The sequence below is a fragment of the Bombina bombina genome, chromosome 1 (assembly GCF_027579735.1).
Source record: "Bombina bombina isolate aBomBom1 chromosome 1, aBomBom1.pri, whole genome shotgun sequence".
Lineage (NCBI taxonomy): Eukaryota > Metazoa > Chordata > Amphibia > Anura > Bombinatoridae > Bombina > Bombina bombina.
The window spans coordinates 559,841,950-559,855,148 of record NC_069499.1 but is presented as its reverse complement, the minus strand read 5'-3'; the positions used below and the strand labels follow the sequence as shown (position 1 = coordinate 559,855,148).

The 13,199-nt window shown below is 43.1% G+C and overlaps 1 protein-coding gene across 1 annotated transcript in view; it reads left to right on the top strand.

The window, feature by feature from the left end:
* VPS8 (VPS8 subunit of CORVET complex) overlaps positions 1-13,199 on the top strand; it is a 478,663-nt gene that overhangs the window by 229,351 nt on the left and 236,113 nt on the right. The window contains 2 exon segments of the mRNA XM_053698746.1: positions 5,717-5,789; positions 6,577-6,696. Of these exon segments, the coding sequence (XP_053554721.1) occupies positions 5,717-5,789; positions 6,577-6,696 (193 nt within the window).

Below are 13,199 nucleotides of genomic sequence, written 5' to 3'. Positions count from 1 at the left end.
GAAAAGGTTGTCAGCAAGTTCCTTAAAGGGACAAATTTCTGCTTTGTCGATTTTACTACACAAGCGTTTGGCAGATGTTCCAGACGTCTTTTTGTCAGGCTCTGACTAGAATCAAGCCTGTGTTTAGACCAATTGTTCCACCCTGAAGTTTGAATTTAGTTCTTAATGTTCTTCAAGGGGTTCCGTTTGAACCCATGCATTCCATAGATAATAAGTTGTTATCTTGGAAGGTTTTATTTTTGGTTGCTATTTCTTCTGCTCGTAGAGTTTCTGAGCTTTCAGCGTTACAATGTGACTCTCTTTATCTTATTTTCCATTCTGATAAGGTGGTTTTACGTACCAAACCTGGGTTTCTTCCTAAGGTTGTTTCTAATAAGAATATTAATCAGGAAATTGTTGTTCCTTCATTGTGTCCTAATCCTTCTTCTAAGAAGGAGCGTCTGTTGCATAACTTGGACGTGATCCGTGCCCTGAAGTTTTACTTGCAGGCGACTAAATAATTTCGTCAATCATCTTCATTATTTGTTGTTTTTTCTGGAAAGCGTAGGGGCCAGAAAGCTACGACTACCTCTATTTCTTTTTTGCTGAGGAGTATCATCCGTCTGGCATATGAGACTGCTGGACAGCAGCCTCCTGAAAGAATTACGGCTCATTCCACTAGGGCTGTGGCTTCTTCATGGGCATTTAAAAACGATGCTTCTGTTGAACAGATTTGCAAAGCTGCAACTTGGTCGTCTCTTCACACTTTTTCCAAATTTTCCAAATTTGATACTTTTGCTTCATCTGAGGCTGGTTTTGGGAGAAAAGGTTTTCAAGCAGTGGTGCCTTCCATTTAGGTTCCTGTCTTGTCCCTCCCTTTCATCCGTGTCCTATAGCTTTGGTATTGTATCCCATAAGTAAGGATGTAATCCGTGGACTCGTCATATCTTATAAAATAAAAGGAATTTTATGCTTACCTGATAAATGTATTTCTTTTACGATATGACGAGTCCACGGCCCACCCTGTCATTTCTAAGACAGGTATTTACTTATTTTTGTTAAACTTCAGTCACCTCTGCATCTTTGGGTTTTCCTTTCTCTTCCTAACTTCGGTCGAATGACTGGAGTGGGAGAGAAGGGAGGAGCTATATATACAGCTCTGCTGTGGTGCTCTTTGCCTCCTCCTGCTGACCAGGAGGCGTAATCCCATAAGTAAAGATGAAATCCGTGGACTCGTCATATCGTAAAAGAAATACATTTATCAGGTAAGCATAAATTTCCTTTTTTCATTTGAAACCAGTTGCGCTTTACTTGGGGTCCCTTCGGGGATCCTTGATTTTTTTCTTTCATGTTTTCTCTTTTTTGGGGGAGTTTTTGGTGCTTGATCCCTTTCTCTAGTAAGGGGTGGGATTTTAGGGACCGACTGCTGGGCGGCGGTGTCTCCTGGAAGCGGGTTGGCTCAGTCGAGTCCTATCTGCAGTCTCTAGCAAGGTCTTATGGACTATCTGCGGGTAAGTGTCCTTGGGGCCTTTTCCTTTTTCTAAGCTTTATCGGCTTTGGACAAAGCAGGTTTTTTTGGGTAAGGTTTGTAGGCCTGGTGCCCTCAGTATGGGCTGCCTTTTGTACTCTCCCGTTTTGCATTCAGTGTACTCTATAGCTTGGGTATTGTTTTCCCAAAAGTAATGAATGCAGCTGTGGATTTTTTCCATTTATGAAGAAAAACATAAATTATGCTTAACTGATATATTTTTTTTCCACAGATCCCCCCCTCCTCCCCGTGTTTTTCTATGTGTCGTCTGTTATTTTTATTCTTCTGGCACCTTTTCACCCTGATATTTCTTCTACTGTTCCTTGTTCCTCAGCAGAATGACTGGGGGATGAGGGAAGTGGGAGAGGTATTTAAGCCTTTGGCTGGGGTGTTTTTGCCTCCTTCTGGTGTCCAGGTTCTGAATTCCCAAAAGTAATGAATGCAGCTGAAGAAAAGAAAATTATCAGGTAAGCATAATTTATGTTTTTTTCCCTTCTTGAGTAGTCTGATCATCTGAGTCCGGAAGTTCGGGTATGTCCGGTTCCCCTTTTTTCAGTATATCACACGCCCTCATAAGATGGAGCGCAGGGGTTGGGTTACTCCTCTTTTTTTCCCCGGCAACTGCCTCTGGTCCGCTTCTCAGAGGGAGTTGTGGGGTTGTCTATGTTATTCCTGGTACAGGGATTTCTGGGAGGCTGATCCTGTGAGGATCTTTGGCTCTCCAACTAAGGGGCTGGTTACGCTTGGCGGTGTAGCCTAGTGGGTTGCCCACTTGCCCACATGGCTCTCTCTTGAGGCGAATGTTGCCAGCCCGTTTTTGGGTTGTGTCCGTTCCTCGGAGGGGAGGTCGGGGATCTGTCTGCTCTCTTGGGTCTGACCGTGTGCTTTCTGTTGGCCCTGTTAATCCTTTCTGGTGGGGGGGGGGGGGGGGGTTCATGGGTGTTCCTTCCTCCACTGGTTGCATTGCTGCTGGTGTTGGATGTCTTCTGGGGTTCGGATTTTTCTGGTCGGGAGTTACCGTCGATAATTCGGCACTCTCTGTGGGATGGGGTCCCATGATGACTTAAGATTCAGCTTTGCTGCCCTGGAACTCTGTCAGTTGTGCTTCTGTGTTTCACAGAGAGCCCTCTTTTTTTCTGCTGGGGCAGTTAGTTTTTCCATCCTGTCGGTGGGCTCCGTGTTTTTCCTTTGGTCCTGATATGGTTTTCCTACCTATATGTGGCTAGTTCTAGTGGCTGTGTCTGCTAGACTAGGGTTCAGTGGGGAGCTTGCGGCTTCCTTGGAGCACCATAAGTTATATGGTGTTGTGTCGGAGCATCTGAGGGTGGATTTTTGTTCTTCCTAGGGATTACTCTCTCATAGGTTCGGAGTGTCTCTTTGGGAGATGGACTTTCTAGAGAGTCTTTTCCCTGGGTGGTTGTCTTGTAACAACCTTTGTTTCGCTTTGTCTTTGGGGTTTCTTACCTTATTCTGAAGGTCATTTGGATCTCCTTTGGGTACTCTGTTCTCCCCTTTGGTAGTAGGTGGAGGTGCTTTTCCTTTGGGTAAGTTTGTGCGATTTGGGAGCCTGCGGGATTTGGCTCCTCGGAGGCATTGTGCTCAGTGGAATCTAAGTCTCCAGCACGGCATGCCGGTTGTTTAACTGATGGGCAGTTACTTTTGTTTTCAGTTTTTTATGGGTAATTTCAGGCTGTGGTGCCCTTCGAAAGGGCCCCCTTCTGTACCCACACTTTTTTTGCATTCAGTGTCCTCTATAACTTGGGTATTGTTTTCCCAAAAGTAATAAATGCAGCTGTGCACTCTTCCCGTTTAAGAAGAAAAACTTAAATTATGCTTACCTGATAATTTTCTTTTCTTCTGACGGGAAGAGTCCACAGCTCCCCGCCCGTGTTTATCGATGAGGTGGCTGTAATTTAGTTTCTTCTTCTGGCGCTTTTTTCACCCTGATATTTCTCCTACTGTTCCTTGTTCCCTTGGCAGAATGACTGGGAGATGAGGGAAGTGGGGGAGGTATTTAAGCCTTTGGCTGGGGTGTCTTTGCCACCTCCTGGTGGCCAGGTTTGGAATTCCCAAAAGTAATGAATGCAGCTGTGGACTCTTCAGAATAAAAGAAAATTATCAGGTAAGCATAATTTAAGTTTTTTAAATGAATATTGTTTCTGGCTAGTTTGAAATGACTGCCAAGCTCCACCCACTGATGACATCACGATCTGGGATGCATATTGCTTCCAATCACAAAAGGCTCACTAGTTGGATTCAACAGATTGTCAATGCTATTGAGCAGAGTGCATAGATGCAACCTAGATCGAGATGTCATTGGTGGGTGGAGCTTGGCAGCCTTTTCAACGTGGCTAAAAACAATATTACAGGGAGTGCAGAATTATTAAGCAAGTTGTATTTTTGAGGATTAATTTTATTATTGAACAACAACCATGTTCTCAATGAACCCAAAAAACTCATTAATATCAAAGCTGAATAGTTTTGGAAGTAGTTTTTTAGTTTGTTTTTAGTTATAGGCTATTTTAGGGGGATATCTGTGTGTGCAGGGTGACTATTACTGTGCATAATTATTAGGCAACTTAACAAAAAACAAATATATACCCATTTCAATTATTTATTTTTACCAGTGAAACCAATATAACATCTCAACATTCACAAATATACATTTCTGACATTCAAAAACAAAACAAAAACAAATCAGTGACCAATATAGCCACCTTTCTTTGCAAGGACACTCAAAAGCCTGCCATCCATGGATTCTGTCAGTGTTTTGATCTGTTCACCATCAACATTGCGTGCAGCAGCAACCACAGCCTCCCAGACACTGTTCAGAGAGGTGTACTGTTTTCCCTCCTTGTAAATCTCACATTTGATGATGGACCACAGGTTCTCAATGGGGTTCAGATCAAGTGAACAAGGAGGCCATGTCATTAGATTTTCTTCTTTTATACCCTTTCTTGCCAGCCACGCTGTGGAGTACTTGGACGCGTGTGATGGAGCATTGTCCTGCATGAAAATCATGTTTTTTCTTGAAGGATGCAGACTTCTTCCTGTACCACTGCTTGAAGAAGGTGTCTTCCAGAAACTGGCAGTAGGGACTGGGAGTTGAGCTTGACTCCATCCTCAACCCGAAAAGGCCCCACAAGCTCATCTTTGATGATACCAGCCCAAACCAGTACTCCACCTCCACCTTGCTGGCGTCTGAGTCGGACTGGAGCTCTCTGCCCTTTTACCAATCCAGCCACGGGCCCATCCATCTGGCCCATCAAGACTCACTCTCATTTCATCAGTCCATAAAACCTTAGAAAAATCAGTCTTGAGATATTTCTTGGCCCAGTCTTGACGTTTCAGCTTGTGTGTCTTGTTCAGTGGTGGTCGTCTTTCAGCCTTTCTTACCTTGGCCATGTCTCTGAGTATTGCACACCTTGTGCTTTTGGGCACTCCAGTGATGTTGCAGCTCTGAAATATGGCCAAACTGGTGGCAAGTGGCATCTTGGCAGCTGCACGCTTGACTTTTCTCAGTTCATGGGCAGTTATTTTGCGCCTTGGTTTTTCCACACGCTTCTTTGCGACCCTGTTGATTATTTTTGAATGAAACGCTTGATTGTTCGATGATCACGCTTCAGAAGCTTTGCAATTTTAAGAGTGCTGCATCCCTCTGCAAGATATCTCACTATTTTGACTTTTCTGAGCCTGTCAAGTCCTTCTTTTGACCCATTTTTGCCAAAGGAAAGGAAGTTGCCTAATAATTATGCACACCTGATATAGGGTGTTGATGTCATTAGACCACACCCCTTCTCATTACAGAGATGCACATCACCTAATATGCTTAATTGGTAGTAGGCTTTCGAGTCTATACAGCTTGGAGTAAGACAACATGCATAAAGAGGATGATGTGGTCAAAATACTCATTTGCCTAATAATTCTGCACTCCCTGTAATTTCAAAATAACTGTTTTTACCGTTCCTTCTGCATGATATTGAAAAATGTGCAGCAGGCTATTTGCAGCTTTATCTAAGGTTAGACTTTAAGATGACTAAGGTGTAGACTGTCCCTTTAAAACCACTGTTATACAGTATTAATATTCACTCTTACAGTCTACATTTTTGTAGCACATTTCTACAGTATTATTTTGCAGTTCTACAATTCAGCTTGTTAAATGAACGTCCCGTGCTATTATGGTACATTTTTTCTCTGTTATAATTGTAGTTCTAGTTTGGCTGGGCGAGCATATCCTTTGGGTGATATTCCAGAAGACCTTGTGCCTTTGGTAAAAAATCAGGTAAGATTTGGATATTAAGATAATACTGTTTGAAGGTAATATTGTACCAGATTTTTCAGATTCACAGACAGTAATTGTATAATAAACCCACCTGGGTGGTAAAATGGTTTACAGTATATTACACTTCTGTTTTGTTTGCTGCAGATGTGGTTCCCCATTTCCAAAATTAAGGCATTTGAAGCCTCTTCATAAAGGGATATTATGGTTACACATTTTTGCATTCAGTAAATCAGTGTATTACAAGTATATTCTTTCACTTAAACTGTTTTATCAGTTTGAAAATTTTAATTAGAAAAGTATTCATGTTTCTCTACTTCTTTAGCTAGAGCAAGACAGCAACCAATATATATGTGTGTTTTTCTCACTGCTTGTGCCTCGTTCCTGCTGAACATTAGGAGCAGTATACAAATGTACATTGGCTTCCTTCCATGTACACTGCAGGCAATTATGTCACGGCCTGATCCCACTACAACTTATACCATCTCAGATTTATTGCTTTAAAACAAACATTGTAGTAGTGCTTTCTGTATATACTGTTTTGCAGCTGCACATGATTGTCATAACAAATGGGCATGCTCAGTACTGCTCCTAGCACTCTTTAGGTACTTATTAATATACAACTTTACAACCATATTAATCATATTTACCGTAACACTAATTTATAGCAAGTATTATTGAATACGGCTTTGCTACAACCATGGGAGAGTAGAGCTCAGACGCACATTGGTAGCATTTTTTTCCCTACATGTTTGTGTTTTATATGTTTGTGCTTAAAATTGTCCTTTAGGTCTTTGAGTTCCTAATTCGCCTACACTCCCCAGAGGCCCCTCAGGAAGAGGATGTGTACCCGTACATTCGTACCCTGCTGCATTTTGACACTCGAGAGTTTCTCAATGTTCTGGCTCTGTAAGGCAGAAATACCAACTATGGGCCAGATTACGAATGGAGCACTAACAGTTATTGCGCATTGGAAATGGGGGCTTATTGCGGGAGTTTTTGCGCGCGTTGGGGTTTACACCCGCTCGTATACAAGTTGAAAATAAATGCGATAACTTCAGCACAATCGTGATTTACGATAGAATGATTACTGTGTCCTCAGAGCTCTGCTTAACTGTATTGTGAACAAAAAAAGTACCACAAAAACACATCAAAAATAACATTAACAGTGTACAGCTATACTCATTGCAGCTATGTACATGAAAACATGTAAAAGTATATTTATGCAATATTCATATTTAATAAAGTGTTATACTGTATATTTTACTGCAAAACTTTCACATTCCATTGTTCCTGCACATAGCCTATGTTTTTATAAATAGATATTCCTATATATCAGTATATATCTATACCTTTATATAATCGTGTGTGTATATGTATATATATTATAAATAACGCTCCAATTGTAATTTGAACCCTATATTTTTTTTAAGAAAGTAGACATGATTGCAAATAACTTTGCAGAAATGTTTTATGTATATTTCCTTTCCAATGGCATGGAGAGTCTACAAATCCATTATATTACTAGTGGAAATTAAACTCATGGCCAACCCGGTGGAGGCAAAGAACATCCCAGCAAAGCTTTAAGTATCCTCCCACTCTCCCACAATCCCCAGTCATTCTTTGCCTGTGTACATCGTAGGTGGTGTGCGAAGATGGTGTCTGAAGAAAATCCAGTTTTTTAATCCTTTAATGGGTACTTTCTTTCTAATGACACGATGAGTCCACGGATCATTTAATAACTATTGGGAATATCACTCCTGCCCAGCAGGAGGCGGCAAAGAGCACCAATACCAAATATCACCTCCGTTCCCTCCAACCCAGTCATTCTCTTTGCCTACGTTAGAACAAGGAAGTGGTAAAGTTAGGTGTTAGAAAAAGATTCTTCAAGCAAGATTTTATTATTTTTTTAAGCAGTGCAAGATTGTTCTGCTTTGCTCTAGGGTGTAGCCGTAGTCCATATCAGTCCTCTTCAGTAGAGCAATGGTGGCTTTAAGGCAATGGGAACTTTGGGACATAATTCTCACTGCGCCTTCCATGTATTTATGCTGCCCTACCCATGCAGCCTGAGTAAGATTACTCAGTCTGTTTCTACCCACAGGTACATGTGAGGGAACTGGCCTCTCAAACCTAGTGAGCTGCCGGTGCTGCCTGTCAGAAGGTGCTAACTTTATATTTTTCTGGGACATGCAGAGAAAAAGGGTAGCACTTTTACTTCTTTGGGACCAAAATACATTCCTATGACAGGGGTATAATTATTAAGAGCAGCAGAGCAGGCACTGGGACGAGGAGAATTTGGCTCTTGGTGGGGTATGTTTTTAATACTTTACTCCCGACGGCTGTTGTTAATTGAATTAGCCGATCAGAAGGTTTTAAGGTACGTGTCAGGGTGCCAGGAATCAGACTGAGACGAGAAGTGCAAAAATAATCACACCTTTATTAATAGCAAAACAGTAATAAAAAGTCCACAAGTCAAATAACAAGCCAGGAATCAAAACTAGAGCTGGTAGTCAGACGAGCCGAGTCAGGAGCCAAAGCGAATAGTCAGACGAGCCGAGTCAGAAGCAAGGAGAACAGCAGAGTCAGGAACAAGCCAGGGATCAGGAACCAGGAGGGACGTCAGACAGTCAGGTAATACACAGGAGCTCTCACAAACAGGTCTGAGACAACACAAGGGCAAAGCATACTGAACAGAGGCCCTTTAAATAATAAGTGATGACATCAGAATTCTGATACTGCATCCTGTCTCACACGGATGATGTACACCAGTCTGGCCATAAAAGGAAGTGCAGGAAATGAGCAGCATCACACAGTAAAGCACCATAGTCAGCAAGAGAAGTAGTAAAATGGCTGCCAGCAGCACATGGCAAACAAGAGCAGGGAAAAAACCCTGACAGTACCCTCCCCCTCAACAACCCCTCCCCGCGGGAGCTCCAAAGGCTTATTGGGGAAATGGCATGGAAGGCACGGAGGGAGGGTGGGAGCATGAACATCAGAGGAGGGGAACCCATGAACGCTCCTCCGGACAGTAGCCCTTCCAGGGAACCAAATACTGTATGCGGGCCCCTGGACATACGAGAGTCAATAATGCTGCTGACCTCATACGCCTCATGGTTGTCAACAAAGATAGGACGGGGACGAGGCAACACAGTGGTAAACCGATTTTAATCCAATGGTTTCAAGAAGGAGACATGAAAAACATTAGAGATGTGCATTGCAGGAGGAAGGTCAAAAGCAGAGGCCACAGGATTGACCCCCGTCGGAGTATTCGAAAAGGACCAACATAATGGGGAGCCAGTTTATTGGAAGGCATACAAAGGTTCAAGTTGCGGGACACTTTTGTCCAAATGTGCAGTGTGAGTCAGCAGGGTTTGCAAGGCTAGTGCAAATTGATCCAAGCGGTAATCCTGTTCATCCATCCTGGAAATTATGGCAGGTAAAGGTGGATTATTAGCACCATCAGGATTCATGGCCCTTGCGTAATGTCAGGGTGCCAGGAATCAGACTGAGACGAGAAGTGCAAAAATTATCACTCCTTTATTAATAGCAAAAAAATTATAAAATGTCCACAAGTCAAATAACAAGCCAGGAATCAAAACTAGAGCTGGTAGTCAGACGAGCCGAGTCAGGAGCCAAAGCGAATAGTCAGACAAGCTGAGTCAGGAGCAAGCCAGGGATCAGGAACCAGGAGGGACGTCAGACAGCCAGATAATACACAGGAGCTCTCACAAACAGGTCTGAACAACGCAAGGGCAAAGCATACAGAACAGAGGCCCTTTAAATAATAAGTGATGACATCACAATTCTGAGACTGCATCCTGTCTCACAGGGATGATGTACACCAGTCTGACCATAAAAGGAAGTGCAGGAAATGAGCAGCATAACACAGTATGCACCAGAGTCAGCAAGAGAGGTAACTAAAATGACTGCCAGCAGCACATGGCAAACAAGGCAGGGAAAAAAACCCTGACAGTACGCTCACGATGGGCGGAGTTAGTTACGGCGGCAATTCCTATTGCGCGCCTTTTTTTTTTCTAGCCCTGTATGTCACTTCCTGTGTCTCCAGAGGGAAATTCAGCTGCGTCACAGATTCAACAGCGTTGCGGTTACAGACCACAGTGTTTACAGAGTTGAGTCTGGATCAGTCACAAAGTAGTTTACTTTGTTAGAGGCATGCAGGTAAGCACCTCAGCAACGCTAAGCTGAGGTGTAGAGTTGTCTGACAGTCATTTTGGGGGCTAAGGTGTCATTTTAATAGTTGAAAAATAAAGCAGCTATTTTGTTCTTTTTAAAATTTCAAGGAACAGTAACAATTTTTGTTGCCTTCGTTGGGGGATAGTTTTCTGAATTAATATATCAGTTTTCTGTTTATTGGTGAATAAAGATGAACCAAGAAACCCTGCAAGATGTTACATGTTCTTTATGTTTTGATGCTAATGTAGAACCACCAATCCCTTTCTGTTCCTCATGTATTGAGAGATCTATACATTATAGGGACAGACTTTTTTCTGAGCCAACATTGTCTAAGGCGGATACTGTTCAGGAGTCTTTTGACAATGTTCAAGATGTACCGCAGCTTTCTCCACAAGCGTCCCAAAATGTAGCGTCCATACAGCCAGTGCCCTGCGCTTCCTCTATTACTTCACTTGGAGTTACCTTGCAAGACATCGCTTCCCTAATGTCATCAACGGTATCTGATGCGTTGTCTGCTTTTCCCATGCTGCAGGGAAAGCGCAAGAGGAAATGTAATCAATCTGTGAATAAGGTTGCTGACACAGTAATGGCTATTCCAAATGTTTCTTGCCACAAACCAGAAGAGTAAGATACTTCGGTAGCATCTGAGGGTGAAATCTCAGACTCAGACAGTGTTATACCTTTAACTGATACTGAAGTTGTTTCTTTCAGGTTCAAGCTTGAACACCTCTGTTTGTTACTTAAGGAGGTTTTAGCTACCCTGGACGACTCAGACACTACTGTTGTAGTCAATCCCTAGAAGTCTAGCAAACTAAACAAGTATTTTGACGTGCCCTCCATGGTGGAGGTTTTTCCTGTACCAGATAGGGCTACTGAGATTATTGCTAAGGAATGGGAGAGACCGGGTATCCCTTTTTCTCCATCCCCTATATTTAAAAAGATTTTTCCTATCGCAGACTCCATCAAGGAGTCTTGGCAGACGGTACCCAAAGTGGAAGGAGCAATTTCCACGCTAGCCATGAGAACAACTATTCCCATAGAGGATAGTTGTTCCTTTAAGGATCCTATGGATAAGAAGTTAGAGGGGTTGCTCAAGAAGATGTATGTATACCAGGGTTTACAATGGCAACCTGCGGTTTGTATTGCTACTGTCACTAGTCTCGGCAGCTTACTGTTTGATGCAATTGTCTGATTCTATTCAGATAGACACTCACCTCGAAGAAATCCAGGATAGGATAAAAGGCCCTTAAATTGGCCAACTCCTTTATCACGGATGCTTCCCTTCAGGGTTATTAAGCTGGGAGCTAAGATTTCGGGTTTGCCGTCCTGGCCCGCAAGAGCCTTATGGTTAAAGTCCTTGGTCTGCGGATGTGTCATCTAAGTCTAAACTTTTGGTGATTCCTTACAAGGGTAAGACCTTGTTTCACCGGGTTTGATGGAAATTAATTTCTGACATTATGGGAGGGAAAGGGTCATTTCCTCCCTCAGGATAAGAGGAAACAAACAAAAGGGACGTCAGAGTAATTTCGCTCCTTTCGAAATTTCAAGGTTAAATCCATCCACTCCCTCTTCCAAGCAGGAGCAATCCAAACCTTCCTGGAGGCCCATTCAGTCTTGAAAACAAGGAAAACAATCCAAGAAGCCTGCTATTGATTTAAAAGCAGCATGAAGGGTCTGCCCCAGATCCGGGACCGGATCTTGGTGGGGGCAGACTTTCCTTCTTCACTCAGGCTTGGGTTCGATATATTCAGGATCCCATGGGCGGTGGACATTGTGTCCCAGGATACAAACTAGAGTTCAAGACATTTCCTCCTCAGGGGCAGGTTTTCTGCTTTCAAGATTATCTGTAGACCAGGACAAAAAGAGGCATTCTTACCTGTGTACAGGACCTCTCTGACCTGGGAGGTGATAGTTCCTGCTTCCAATGCAGCAACAGGGTTCTAGGATTCTATTCCAATCTGTTCGTGGTTCCCAAAAGGAGGGAACTTTCAGATCAATTTTAGATCTCAAGAGTCTAACAAAATTCTCAGAGTGCCGTCTTCAAGATGGAAACTTTTTGTTCCATTCTTCCTTTGGTCCAAGAGGGTCAATTTATGACAATGGTGGATTTAAAGGACGCGTAACCTGCATGTTCCCATCCACAGGGACCATCACAAGTTTCTAAGGTTTGCATTTCTAGACAAACACTTCCAGTTCGTGGCTCTTCCATTCGGTCTTGCCACAGCTTCCAGAATTTTCTCAAAGGTTCTGGGATCCCTGCTGGCGGTGTACCGATTGCGGGCTTTGCAGTGGCACCTTATCTGGACGACATTCTGGTTCAGACGCCTTTCTTTCAATCAGGAAATTGTGGTTCCTTTGTTCTGTCCTAATCCTTCTTCTCAGAAGGAACGCCTGTTGCATAACCTGGATGTTGTGCGTTCCTCTGAAGTTCTATCTGCAGGCAACTAGAGATTTTCGACAATCTACTGCCCTTTTTGTTGAATTCTCTGGTAAGGGTCAGAATGCCACTTCTACTACTCTTTCCTTTTGGTTGAGAAGTGTTATTCGGTTGGCTTATGAGACAGTTGGATAACAGCCTCTTGAGAGAATACGGCTCATTCCACTAGGGCTGTCTCTTCTTCTTGGGCCTTTAAAAATTATGCTTCTGTGGAACAGATCTGCAAGGCGGTCACTTGGTCCTCGTTGCATACTTTTTCCAAATTTTACAGATTCAATGTTTTTGCCTCAGCTGAGGCTTCCTTTGGGAGGAAAGTTCTTCAAGCGATGGTGCCTTCTGTTTAGGTCCGCCTGTCTTGTTTCTCCCTCCCTTTCATTCTGTGTCCTCTAGCTTGGGTATTGGTTCCCACTAGTGATTGAATGGATTCCTGGACTTCCATGCCATTGGGAAAGAAAACAAAATGTATGCTTACCTGATAAATTATTTTCTTTCCTGGCATGGAGAGTCCCCGACCCGCCCTTTTTTTTTTACGACTGCTTTTACCATTTTCTAAACTTCAGGCCTCTTTATATCCTATAGAGAAAGAAGCACAGAGGCGCCAACATGGCCTAGTAACGTCACGGCAGTCAGATACAAAACATCAGCAGGATAGGAAATATACTCACAAGCGTAGCGCACCCAAATGGTGCTATTGTGGCAGCCTGGAACATCAACAGTGGTCCAGCTCCACTGGTGTCTCCAGCCAGATAGAGATGATCCTTGGCGAGGGCCTATCCTATGAT